At 36.4% G+C, this 13,031-nt stretch overlaps 1 protein-coding gene across 1 annotated transcript; it reads right to left on the bottom strand.

The window, feature by feature from the left end:
- Positions 1 to 222: 222 nt before the first annotated feature.
- Positions 223 to 12,654, bottom strand: LOC106952611 (ubiquitin-conjugating enzyme E2 Q2-like). Its single transcript, XM_015040830.1, has 13 exons — positions 11,959 to 12,654; positions 11,470 to 11,574; positions 8,392 to 8,517; positions 6,646 to 6,699; positions 6,204 to 6,344; positions 5,660 to 5,744; positions 4,180 to 4,240; positions 4,011 to 4,101; positions 3,864 to 3,922; positions 3,682 to 3,730; positions 3,422 to 3,517; positions 2,436 to 2,502; positions 223 to 1,352 (listed from the first exon to the last, which is right to left on the bottom strand). The coding sequence occupies exons 1-13, from the start codon at positions 12,115 to 12,117 to the stop codon at positions 1,321 to 1,323; spliced, it is 1,125 nt and encodes a 374-aa protein (XP_014896316.1). The 5' UTR covers positions 12,118 to 12,654; the 3' UTR covers positions 223 to 1,320.
- Positions 12,655 to 13,031: the final 377 nt, after the last annotated feature.

Below are 13,031 nucleotides of genomic sequence, written 5' to 3'. Positions count from 1 at the left end.
GTTAAAACTCCAGAATGTGTCCCCGCTGCATAGCCGTAGAAAGGTTCAGCCTGTTGTGGAGTGATATGAATGGCTAAACCTCTGGTATGCTACCGACAGCTGTCCAACAATATTGTAACAGCCATTGTAGTATTTAGAACTCCACTGAAAGGTAGGGTTACCAAAAAATAAGATCTGGATTGCAGTAGTCATTAGGCTTGTATAAGAACCTGGTGCACTTTTGCTTCCTTCAGATACTTCAGAAGTATCTATAATGTTACTTTATTTTAAATTGGTCTTAAGAGGTTGCAATGGCCCTGCAAGTTATAGTCAAGAGTATTCAGTAATACAGTCTCTGCTCAGGCAAAGACCTACACAAGATTACAATATAAACAATTAAATCCTTTAGCAGAAATACAAATTTACATGTTTACAGTGGAGTTAAAATCAATTACATTACAGTGTGATTTGATCCAAACGAGCTCCTGCTTTGCCTCATAATCACGTCTAGTTGCACCCCAATGTTGTCCAGCTGCTGGTTGCGATAATGTTGGTGGTTTTCTCCACATTTGAAAGCCAGCAGCATGATGATCCTCATAAATGGTTTCTCCAACAAAACCCGCACAAGTCCATGTATTGTCCTGCCCTTGCTTGGGGCTTTAAGCTTTAGAATGCAGACTAGACTTAGAAGAAGCTTCATTTTTTTTTTTTTTCCTCCAAAAAGGGGAAGAGGGTTCTTGGGATTAAAAAGAAGAAGACAATAACAGGGAGGTCATCCTTGGAAGTCAAAGGCAAGGGGAGTTTCCTATCACCAGCATTCCTGATGTCCTTCCCAGCCATCACTGCATCATATTAGGAAATGGTGCATGCCAGTCTAACATCCAGTTTAAGGCCAGAGAGATAGAGAATGGCAAGTGGAGCATCAGACTGCCACCAGTGGAGGATAAAGCCATGCCACACCTTTTGAGCTCAAAGCCAGAGACAAACCTCGACGTGCTCAATGCCAAAACTGAGGGAAAGTTCACATGATATTTAGTCCACCGAATCGTGGGCAATGAAATAAAAAAAAAAAATAAACAAGTAGACAAACAGTTAGAGATGAGCGAATGAAGAGAGGACGTCAATGCCAGTAGCAGCGGCGTCCGGTTGTGGGTGGAGGTGAACAGACCTGTATCTATGTGCCTGTTTTGGGCTAGAAAGTAAATGAGGAATTTGGTTTGGATTTTAAACTGTCATTGAGAGAGAACATCATTACTTGAAGGGTAAAACCAATATTGGTCGCAAAGAAAAAAAAATAATCTAAGACATGTGGTCCCGGTGCAGGAAAGGCAACAGTCTCTATTAGCCATCCTCCTTTGGGGGTGTGTACCAGCCTACAAGTAAAAGAAAAAAAAAAATACAAAATGAACAAAGGCGAAAAAGTTAAATAAAAACTATGTTGTGCAAGTGCATTATTTTTGGTCTTTTGATAAAACAAGTTTAAAAAAGTGAAATGGTTAAAGACAGAATTCAAACAGCCCAGGAAGTGTGCTGACCCACTTTTTTACCATTAAGAAAAGAACATGGTCTCTACAGGGTTTGATGTAACAAACAGTCATCTGCATTTTGTTTTTATCCTGGTTCTCCTGGATTTAATATTTAATTAATTCTCACCTTTCTCAATCAAAACAAAAAAATGCAAAATTTAAACAAAAATGAAAAATATCTGGGTAAAGATCAAAATCATTAGCAAAAGACAGAAGGAGAAAGTGCTCTGTACATTTTGAAACATGTTCACATTTTTTTAAAAAAAAAAAATTCAACGTTTGTTTTTTTTTTTTTTTTGATTTTATGTGATATTCAAGAGTGTGATTGTGAACTACAATGAAAAATCAGACATATATGAACCTTGTTTTAAAGTTAAGAAAAGTGAAGCCGGTAATTTTAAACCGTCAACCAGCAGTCCAATAAAAATCAAACAAACCAACAAAAAATTATAATTCCTTGCCACATCCTTGCCTAAATGAATGTTTAAACTTTGTAACAAAGTAATTTCTGAACTATGCAATAAATTCCTTTAACTATTAGAGCAGCTGCTATAACAGCTGTTTGTTGTTTGGGGCTCCAGAAAACAACACAATGAAATGAAAAATACCTGATGTAGCATTTCTATCAAGTTACCACTGATCTACACTGCACAATATGTTCCAAACACTTTACAGCACCCAAATATTCCAGGTAGTTTGTATGAATGCAGCCAGAAATTTAACACCTAAACGATAACATGTAATTTACATCTGCCTTTAAAATTGTGCATCATTCACATGCACATATTTACAGTTTGTTTTAAAACGTATACAAGGAGCTGTATTACAAACCTATTAATGTCTATAGGAAAGTATCAAAGTAATATCTAAGATTTGATTTTAGCACAGTTTTTTTTAAAACACACAAAAACTGGGAACTGACAAACTCACCATTCTTTTCATGAATCTGAACCAGGGATTTGTAGGACTGCTGTGCTCTGGCAAGATTGTACTGGTTCTGTAGAAAGAGATGAAAATAAAGATAAAGTCAGATGTAAACAGCAAGACTGTCATAATGACAGGGCAAAACAAAAGATTAGTCTTATGAGTTCTCAAAAAAAAAAAAAAAAACCCTGCAAAGATCTGCAAATTGAACATTTTTGGACCAATATTTATATTTGGAGGAAATAAGTTCCTAAAATAATGACTTAAGAGTGTTTTTGTCAGGTTATATAACTTTTTAAGACCATCATAAATTAAATTTGAGATCTAAATGAATAATAAAAAAATATATTACTCCCTCCAACATACTTTTATCTTACTCGACTGGCTTGTTGAACAGATAACCAGCTAATATCAACTCACTTCACTTCCAGTGTTACCATATAAAGCACAGAATGACAGAGATCTCAGATAAGCAGGTTTAAAAAGAAGTTTTTGCACATTTACAGATAAGGTTTAGTGCCAATGTGATAAACAAATGGGCAAACACAAATTTAACTAAATGTAATTTGTGACATAGTAGAGAGACTCTTGTATTTAAGGCTTTAGTTCAGATTATTAAATGAAATGTTGACATAATCTTAGAAAAAAAACTGACTGAAATTTTTTTTTTATCTATGTGGTTAAAAATTATTTGCACCCTAGATGTGATACAAATCTGTTATTTTCTCCTCCCAGCTGACAATGTTTTGAATTATGTTTTCACTTTGATCTTAAATAAACAGACAAGACATTTCACTGACTCCAATTTTATAGATATGACTGTCAAAGTAATTTAGGTTATATAATTGGTCTTCACTTCCTCTTCATGCTTGCTGAACTGATGTTTTGAACTGTGCTTAGTAAAATATGAAAAGGGACAGATAATGAAAAGAGAAGTGTTGTCTGTAAGGCCAATAGAAACCTAACTTTGACATTAAACCATCATCACTCACTTTGTTGGCTCCAAACTGCACTCTGGCTTTTCCTTTGACTAAAGTGGCATTGATCTGCATGATGACAGACTCAATGGAATAGGCACTGCTCCAACCCTGCAATAAGGAGACAAGGACAATTAGATCCAATTAGAAAAGTGGACAGATGTACATTGAACATCATGCAAAAAAAAAACAAAAAAACAATCCAAGACAATAACGGATCACATCACATATTCCATGGCTTAAATAAAATATACTTTATATATTTTTAAGCATACCTGCTTGGTGAGAAGTTCCATGCAAAGGGCGCCTCCTCCAAGAACGTAACTGAGGGAGGCAGATTTATTACTTATAAACTAATGAACTATGTAATGAACTAATGCAGGGCCAAAGACTGATGTTATAAAATAGCAGTGGAAGAAATTAGAAAGAGTTCAACAAACAGCAGTACAGTACTTACCCTCCGGAAAGCACAGGGGAAACTACTCGGACAAAAGGTGGGTCAAAGGGGAAATTATCCTGTAAAGGAGACCGGGAAAAATGATTGCATCAACAGACTGCCAAGACATTTTAAATTTTGCCCTTTTTTAAAATACGTCTGACTGACTTTATATGAGAAGTTTAATAAAATGTAGTCCATTCCTTCCTTCTCCTTTAAGACTTGTAAATCACTGTGTAAAGGGCTATCTGGATCCACCCTATGAGACATTAAATGCAACAATTAGACAATGTTGAATCAGGCAAAAAAAAAAGACAAAATACCACTAGCTACTTACGTTCTCAGTTTAACGTGCCATTCGTACAGGCTGTCATTGACAAGCTCAACTGAATAAATCCCTGCAAATGGAAATAATTAATAAGCAGACAATCCAAAATTATAATCAAGTCCTTAATCATGCCCCATTGCAAAATATTGCTTAACATTTTTTAATCTCTATTTTTCAACTAAAATGACAAAAAGATCTTTTCAAAAAGCATTTTTTGACAATAGAAAAGCATGTCTTAAAAAACAAAGTGAAATACTATAAGAAATGTCACCTGGGTCTGCAGTGTCCAATGCCTATTGTTGTACAAAGGACACAAGCCATTTTATGTATAGAAATACATTTTTAATGCAAGATGTCAAATGGATGTGACCGTGTATTGGCAACAAAGAAAAAAAAAAAAAAAAGAGATGAAGTGAGCAATTTTGCTACAAATATGATCCAGGTGGCGAATGTGTCAGACGTCTTGGCCAGTGAGTCAGCCGCCAGATCACAGATGCAGCACAGCTGTTTGTTTGTGAGCACAAATTTTATCAGTTAAAAAAAATATTTTTACTGTGGTTTGCACATTTTGTCTGCCCTTTGTCTGTTCGTGTGGTAGGTATGTGCTGATCGCCGCAGATGGAGTCATGCCAACAACCACTCTCGCTTTGTTAAACCACTTCGCTTCAGCAACCTCAACTTTTCTTTCAAACAACTTTTCTTGTCCAAGCCAAGTGAAGGAATGTGTTCAAATGTTACAGTATGTTAATTCCCCTTTCATCCAACAGGAGCATCGCATTAGGTGAATTTTTAGGGCCAAATAAAATGTGTTTGTACAGCAACTACCTGAACAAAATGGACTTAGGGATATGACAGATTGTGTACTTGAAATAATGTCAGCTATATACTGCTGCATCATCCTCTTGGGTAAAATGAGTAACTGGAGGAAAGTCACACTTGCACAATAACTTTATGGCTCTTCAATTTAAAGTAGGCTATTCTGGTGAGTGGTCGAAGGAACACACTGATACAGAATAGCAATGTTGGTCTGAACAGGTACAGATATGATGTCTATCCGATGACTCCCATCTCTCTTTGGGAACTTTTGGTTGCCTTGAGATCACTTTTTTTGGTCTAAATCAGAGTTAAACAGAGTTAAAAAGGAAAAGTGGAAATGACAATGTATGGCTACTAATAGAAAACGAAGGCAAAGCCTAAGATTGTGTCTGTAATAACATATCAAAAATAATTTCAAAATTGACTTTTCAAAGGTAATATTTTTCTACCAATTAAGGAAGTTCAGATGGAGTTAACAGAGTTATGAAAGAAAATAAAGAAAATTATTGCAATATTCCTCATTTGACCATGAAATCATTACAACCCTCTCAGCAAAATACTTGAGGTAAAGCAGCTTAATTGTCAAAAAGAGAAGACGTCATCGTCTGTGGGATTTCTGTGTATTTGTAACATTTCCTTTCAACAAAACAAAAGCTTGGTTTAATGTACATACCAGTCTTATAACTCTGAGACCGATAGATTTCTCGAAGTTCCTTCATGAGGCGGTCAGAGGCTTGCACTGAACCAGATACAGCTCCCTGCGAAATTGAAGACAAACTGTAATTTACTTCTGGAATTTGTGTCTCAACATCAGCTGACAGCAGTAAACTATTTAAGAGAATGTTTCAGAAAATTACAAAACATTTATTCATTGAAGCCAAATAAGCATAACAAGATCATTTTGATTTTATGGCTATGAGGTTGTGTTTTATTTTGACCTACTTTAATGGCTTAAAAAGCTTATTCAAAAACGGATCCCATTCTAAAGAACATACAACACCTTTTATAAGTTTTCTGCTACCTTAAGAAGCAGGGATAAAGGAAAAACAAAAATGTGCCTTAAGCTTCATAGAAGGAGTTTATATTATAATCTATCAAGTGTACAAGGCAGTAAAAATGACTGATCTTAAAAACTACTCATGTCAACCCACTTTTAAATGTTCTGTGAAATTGATCTGAAATATTACAAACGACAGTCAAATTTTTTAAAAACTGACGTTTAGGTGGTCTTGTCTCTGGTTCTTTCGGATCTTCTCGAGGATTGCCAGATTTTCTTTCTCAATGCCATCGTCCTCGGATTTCTTTCCATCAACAGGCTCCTCCTCTTTCATTTCATAGTGATCCAGGTCCTCAATGTCCTGATAAATTATTTGTAATATTTTAGGCATTTTAAACCATACACATATAAAACAAAGATTTATGATCAAGGCAGAAGGAATGCATCCTTATGAAATAAAACTTTGTTCTTTACAACAATGTTTGAGTATAAACAAATTAAGACATTTTATTACAGATCATTACAATTGTGTGTGTGTGTAGGAAGAACAGGGAAAACAAGCAGCATTAGTACAACTTCTAATAGGTCAAAATAAATCATTTTCAGCAATGAACTCAGCAAAGAGACCAGGCACCATGTTTAGGCCAAAGTTAATAACTTACTTCCCCCATCTCTTCCTCCTCTTCCTCTTCAGATGTGACCTCCTCTGTCCCATGCTACACACACACAAACAAGAGTTTGTTTCACTGAAACCGCATTAGTCTGCGAGACAACAGACTAGTCCATCTAATGTATTTTACAGAGAACCCCCTCGGGAACACAAACAGAGCAGCATTGACAAGAGCAAAAAGGCAACAGTATATTATTCTCTCCTCCCCCCCCAATAAAACTTTAAATAATTTTATTACCTCTTCACTACATAAACACACATCTTTTAAAGAAAACATAAGGGAGCATTTAGGCCAAATATCTTTTCTAAAGTAATCTGTGTGCTTTTGCCATCTTGTTTCAAGCTCAAGTGAGCTTTAAAAGATGTTGACATATTTAAGACTTGAAGTACAATGCGGGGTCTGGGTATTTACGCTTTTATAGATGTTTTTTTTTTTTTTTTAATTTTTTGTCAATGCTTCAATGTTTGAGTCAGGATGTTTTTCCCCCTTTCATTTAAAACGTAAAATAACAAATTCTGGCCCACTGGGAATCTTTACTGTGAAGTCTTTTTGGCTCACTACTTTTTACACAACTGTACCAATTCAGTCCCATTTTAACTTAAACGGTCCATTTAAGGTCAAATCATCTAGATCAGATTCAAGTCCAGACTTTTAGTAGGCCATTCTAAGGCCTTCATTTTATTTTATTTTATTTTTAGCCACTCAAAAGTGAGCTTGCTGATGTGTTTTAGAATATTATCCCACTACATAATCCAGGTGTATTTGAGCTTAAGTTCACAAACTTGAAATTCTCACTATGTTTAGCTTCCAAAATGACATTATTTTTCTGAACTCCTCTAAAGCAGAAGTAAAACACATTAATTCCACTGAAACAGTGACTTTGACAGAGACCTGCTATGCTTCAAATGTAGTTTTGGGCTGTTTTATGACCTCCTGGATGAGTCATCAATGCTCTCTTTGAGAAGATTTGGAAGGCTAGACACTCCTGGTAATGTTCACCACTATTTCATGTTTTCTTAATTTGTGGATAAAGTCTCTCACTGTGGTTTACTGGAGACTGACTTTTTAACACTTCCCAAACTGAAAAATCTCAGTGAATTTCTCTTTTCTGTTGTTGGGATCTGAGCATGTGTTGCTTTTTGAGAAGACATTTTATTAAATGTGTTTAGGTGATTTGTTGACCATACAGATCTGCCAGTAAACTGTTCTGGATTGGGTTGGTTGGGTCTTGGTTTGTATGTTGCATTGATGCTATATAAACCAGGTCAAACTGCTTTAACTTCAAAGTTTTACAATACTTTGATATTTCTGTCCAGAACAAGCAGACTCTTGACCACAATGTTGATAAATCTGATAAGAGGTTAGCAACTTAGACAAATCAGCCCATTCTGAAACCATGGCTAAAATTTGCTTACTTAGCATTACCTGAAACATCTTAAAAAGGACACTCTTGTGCAATTATGAGTGCAAAGTACAGCTACGTAGCTGAAATATTTATACTTTACATTCAATGACTGATAGCGTCTAAAGTGGTTAGTCTGAGACACAGCGGTTAATAGACATCAAAAAGACAGTTTCTAAATATTACTTTAACCAATGCAGTTTAAACTGTAATTTAATTTTATTAGTTTATAAAAATCTAACCTTTATTCTGAAACAGGAACTTAGGAAGCTAAGCAAGAAAGATTTGCCATCTATAATCGCCATTTTGTTCCAGCATGAACTGGTCCTCTTTACCTTTCGGTCTTGTTGTCCCACAGGTCCTGCAGGCAGAGGCTGGTCTAGCATCTCCACATCAGGATGTTGAGGAAGGTTGTACAACCGACAAAGGTCACAAATCAGCTTTTTTAACTGCTGCAAAAGCTAGGGAGGAAAACCACAACGAGACTTTGGTTTAGTTCATTTATGATAGAACATACACATGTTAACAGCATGTTAACAGCTTGTCCAGCTGTCTGGTGCTTCAACTGTTGATGCTGCAGTACCTTTTCCCTGTTATCAGCAACTGAAAAAGTTTATTGAGAGGGTGGGGAGAGTTTTGGACAGTGTTCGCTGTTTCTGCAATGGCACAGAAACATCCTGAACAGGGTGCAGGAACACTCCAATAACCTATTAGTTTCCCTCAGTATCCCCTTCCAGGCCCTCTCATCTGCCAAGTAGCAGCTGGAGTAGCACAATGAGATGCAGCATGTGATGAGCGTTTTGATGTTTGATTCAGTTTATTTAGAAAGGGCACAATCCTGATGCTTTCCCTCATCCAGGTGAGGTCATCAGAAATCTATACTCAAACAAAGTTAATGCTATCCAAACTGACTGTCTTTAAAGTATAGAATATTGAAAATCACTTTAAACTTTCTGCTGTCCAAGTGGATGAAAAATATCCTGCCGACTGGCATAAACTTATGTATAGTTGGGACGTATGTACCAACCAAAAAGAGTCAGAAATAATCAATTCTGCAAAGGAGCAAACAGAACAGCCACACAGGACCTCAGCATTTTGTTCCTGCATCACACTGATGTTAAGAAATAACTCGGTGCTGTAGATTATGCAAAACTGACTTCCGGAATGACCTAAAAACTCATAATAACTGCTTTTACCAATCTCTTGAGAGGTTGCTGTGTCCTTGCATGCGCTCTCTCATGAATATAAGTAAGTAACGTTTATTTATACAGCACCTTTCTAAGACAGCAGTCACAAAGTGCTTCACAGTGAAAAATACAGTTCAAGGAACATTTAAGAAATACATCATACATATAATCTGTCACAGCAACCATGGGACTAGTGGAAAATTATTTCATAAAAAAATAATTTCTTAAGTTGCTTTTTAAAAGCATCGATGGGAGTCTGAGGATCACAAGTGGTGTGTGACTTAAATACACATGTATACCATTTTATTTAAACATTATGCACATGCCATTTTAAGAAGACAATACAAGAAAGTAAATGCAAGGAGTGTACAAAAAGATCAAATGTTCCAGCTCAGATGTGTCATATTGATATTACTTTCACTATACAGGTCTAAATTAAAATGTTAAATTAAAAATCACAATTCCATTAAGTTGTTCAGAAAATCTCACATTTACCACGGCCATTAAAGTGACACTCAAACTGTGTAGTTAGACAGCATGCCAAGTGTTAACTCTTAATGGTTAGCCAGCTACCATGTCTTTGCAAATTGGTGCACTCAAAAAATAGCACCAAGACATCTGTGTACACAGAAAAAAAGCAGATCTTATCAACTCTCAAAAAAACAGACTTCCTCTTTATCTGACATACATCTACAGTAGCTCAAAACTGACAATAGAAAAACATATTTATACAACATTTAGGTAAATGATAACAAATCACATAGCCCTACACAGAAATTAGACAGAGGAAGAAATGACAGATTTCTCTCTCTTTTTGTAGTCTTAATAAATTCACCCATGCCTAAAGTAGATGCATTAGACTGACTGGTGGTGTGCTGTGGGAAGGCCTACCTATTGTAACCCGATCAAAAACAAAACGTTTTTCAGAGTCAGCTTTTATTGGACTGTTCTCCTGAAAGTGAGGAGAATCATGTTCCAAGTAGCGTTTTACTGCAACGGATGTATTTTTATACCTCCCATTTGTAATCCAACTATTTTTACTTTTCCTCCACAGCAATCTTATGCTTTGAACTTACGGAACTGATTGCGTTTGTCATTTTTTCCTTCAATCTTAATGCTTTTGTTTTGTTTGCCACTGCAAAACTGAGACCTTTAAATAACAGATTATTTTCTCTTATTGAAAGGTGGATGCGTGAGTCACAGTGGGTGAAGTTGCAGTTCTTTGTTTTTGCTTACACAGTCACATCTATTTAGTTGAAGTATGCACATTGTATGTAAAGATTAAATAGGGAAGTGTCTCTACCGGTTCAGTGTTAAAAATATGAGTGGCTTGTGCATTTCAGCGCAATATCAGTGACTGAGATTTGTAAAGGAGAATGACGTGTATTAATGACTCCTGGTTATTTCACTCTCCTACAAAACTAATGCAATTAACATTGTAAATCACTTCACTTTTCTTTTTGTTCAGTATTTTGATAAATAATGGTGATATATTCCAAAAATGTCAAATTTGACAATTATGTTACACCCCATTTACATTGTCGGTCTGATTTCTAACTGACCCCTAATGTCTTATGACAGTAAGACATGAGATGCTGGATATTGCTTTAATAGAGTTGCATAACATTTCCTTACAGTAGGTTATGAGCAGAATATAACTTTAAATTATTATCTACCAACATTTATGTGAAGACATCCAATGGCATGAAGGCACATGTGGTAGACTGCTCAATTTCACCCACCAATGTCTGCGGCACAGTCACCAAAGCTTCAAATATTCAAAGTGGTGAATAAAAGATATCAGCATCTGTATCAACATTTTGTCATTGCCGCTTTATGCATTATTGACGCCCAAAAGACAGTTGATCTTGTCTTTCTTCTACTGAAAAGCAGTATTGTCAATACTTGCTCAGTGCAGCAGTTCAGATAAGTCAAAGTGCAAAGTGTAGTCACATATGCCATATTCTTCAGGAATACCAGGAAAACATTGAAGAGATGGATCATTTGTAACTCAACCCATTTACTTAAGTCACATTGATTTAAAAGACAACCATTACGATGTACTCAGCGAGATTCATCAACATTCTGCTTGATAACACTACGCTGTCAAAATTTGGGATGGCAGCTCTTTGGTCACCCCTCTTCGTGGCGAGCAGCAGCCGCATCATGACTTCTCTTAAGCGTTACGGAAAAACATGTTGAAATAGGCAAGTAAATTTAACCTACCAGGGTGCTTCCTTTTCTCACATCTTCCAGCCTCTCTAAAACTTGTGCCAAGCTCGGGTCGTCAGAGTCCACAAACCATATTGGTGGCGTAGATGGATATGATTCCTGAAAAAAACGAGTGACACGACATATTTAAGACACCCACATAGATACATTTTATAATCATAATATTAGCAGTATTAGACATGCAAATAAAATATAAAGAACAATATTAATGTTTATCAGAGACGACACTCGAATGTTGAACGCATCGTTAGCCGGATGCTAGGATAACGCCTAATTTGATAATTTACAGACCCTTTAGCTCACGTCCACGCAGGTGTATAACGCAAAACACCGGTGCCATCCATATACTCTGAGATTTTGTGATTCTAAATGCGGTTGTCCACTTGGTTTAGGAGGTTAACAACATGACGTTTAGTCGCCAACTATCAACAAGGGAAGTGCATTTCAAGCTAAACTCCAACACACAAGTTCTTGACTACTTACCGTAATGTTACAGTGGATAATTAGCAACTTTTCTCCAGTCACATTAAACTGGCAGCTCAGTTCGTCGGGCTTCCAATCAATTATCCTGAATCGTTCGTGGTTTGGATCAAAAATGGACTCCAAAAACTTCAGCTCGGCCTTCAGCCCCGACACCGACATCTTCCACACATCTCCGGCTGGGCCGCTGGGGAGGGCGAGAAGTCAGGACTTAGCTTTTAGCTAGCTGGCGCTACAATAGAAACTTAGGCAGAAAGAGGTCGTAAATGAGCCAGGTAACAGCTGACTCAACCGGTAGGTGTATCAGGATATCCACAACCAGCTACAGCCTCCGTTCGAATAAATTATAGCGTAGTCGAAAAAATTTGCTAATGAATTAGCTAACATTAGCTAGCCCTTAGTTAGCGTTTGAAAACAGCGCAGTGCTTAGCAAACTGCTAGCGTTGTTGTTGTCTTTCCGTCTATTGTTGTTCTCTGGCTACGTTAACAACATTTTAAGGCTCCTGCGCTGTCCCGTGACCGTCTTCTTACAATCCGGTGGGGCAGCTCTTTAAAGTTCACTGGACCAGGAAATAACGAGACTATCTCCACAATCTGAGTCAATATCCTGCTATAAGAACAGTGTTTTTTATCCCCGTGCAACTGTAGCTGGCCTCTAGTGGGGTTTAAAGATGGCGTTTGGCAAGCTCCCCGTTCCTGCAGAATCCCACAATTCTACACGTCCACAATTATTAAAGTGTTAAAAAAATCAAAGTTCAAGGCTATCATGTGGCTGAATATTTTTAAAAATGTAAAATGATGTGGATCTACCTTCTACGTAGATTAATGTTTTTATTGCTCGTTATTTTGTTCCACCTTATGTTTTTATTATTATTTTTTTTTCAAAATATTACTAAATGTCATATTTACAGTAAATATAAGAACCCATCTCAGAAACCTAGCATATATTCAAACGTTTATTTCGTAACTTTTATTTTTAAAAAGTTAAACTCATTTATATAGAATGTAGTGGTATAGAAATAGACATAATTTCACACAAATAGTTTCCAGGTGAGAAGCTCCGTTCTTGAAGTGGG

Source organism: Poecilia latipinna, unplaced genomic scaffold, assembly GCF_001443285.1.
Source record: "Poecilia latipinna isolate Pla-1442-1.1 unplaced genomic scaffold, P_latipinna-1.0 Scaffold530, whole genome shotgun sequence".
NCBI classification, from domain to species: domain Eukaryota; kingdom Metazoa; phylum Chordata; class Actinopteri; order Cyprinodontiformes; family Poeciliidae; genus Poecilia; species Poecilia latipinna.
Note: the sequence above shows the minus strand (reverse complement) of the source record. Positions and strands in the feature narration are given on the sequence as shown.

What these genes read in the sequence shown, in the direction of transcription:
- LOC106952611 (XM_015040830.1), bottom strand. Translation starts at nt 12,117, where the DNA reads ATGTCGGTGTCGGGGCTGAAGGCCGAGCTGAAGTTTTTGGAGTCCATT. An exon ending in AGGAGGAAGAGATGGGGGAA is followed by an intron (nt 6,345 to 6,645) that starts GTAAGTTATTAA and finishes ATAATTTATCAG; the next exon opens with GACATTGAGGACCTGGATCA. An exon ending in TGCAGTTTGGAGCCAACAAA is followed by an intron (nt 2,503 to 3,421) that starts GTGAGTGATGAT and finishes CTCTTTCTACAG; the next exon opens with AACCAGTACAATCTTGCCAG.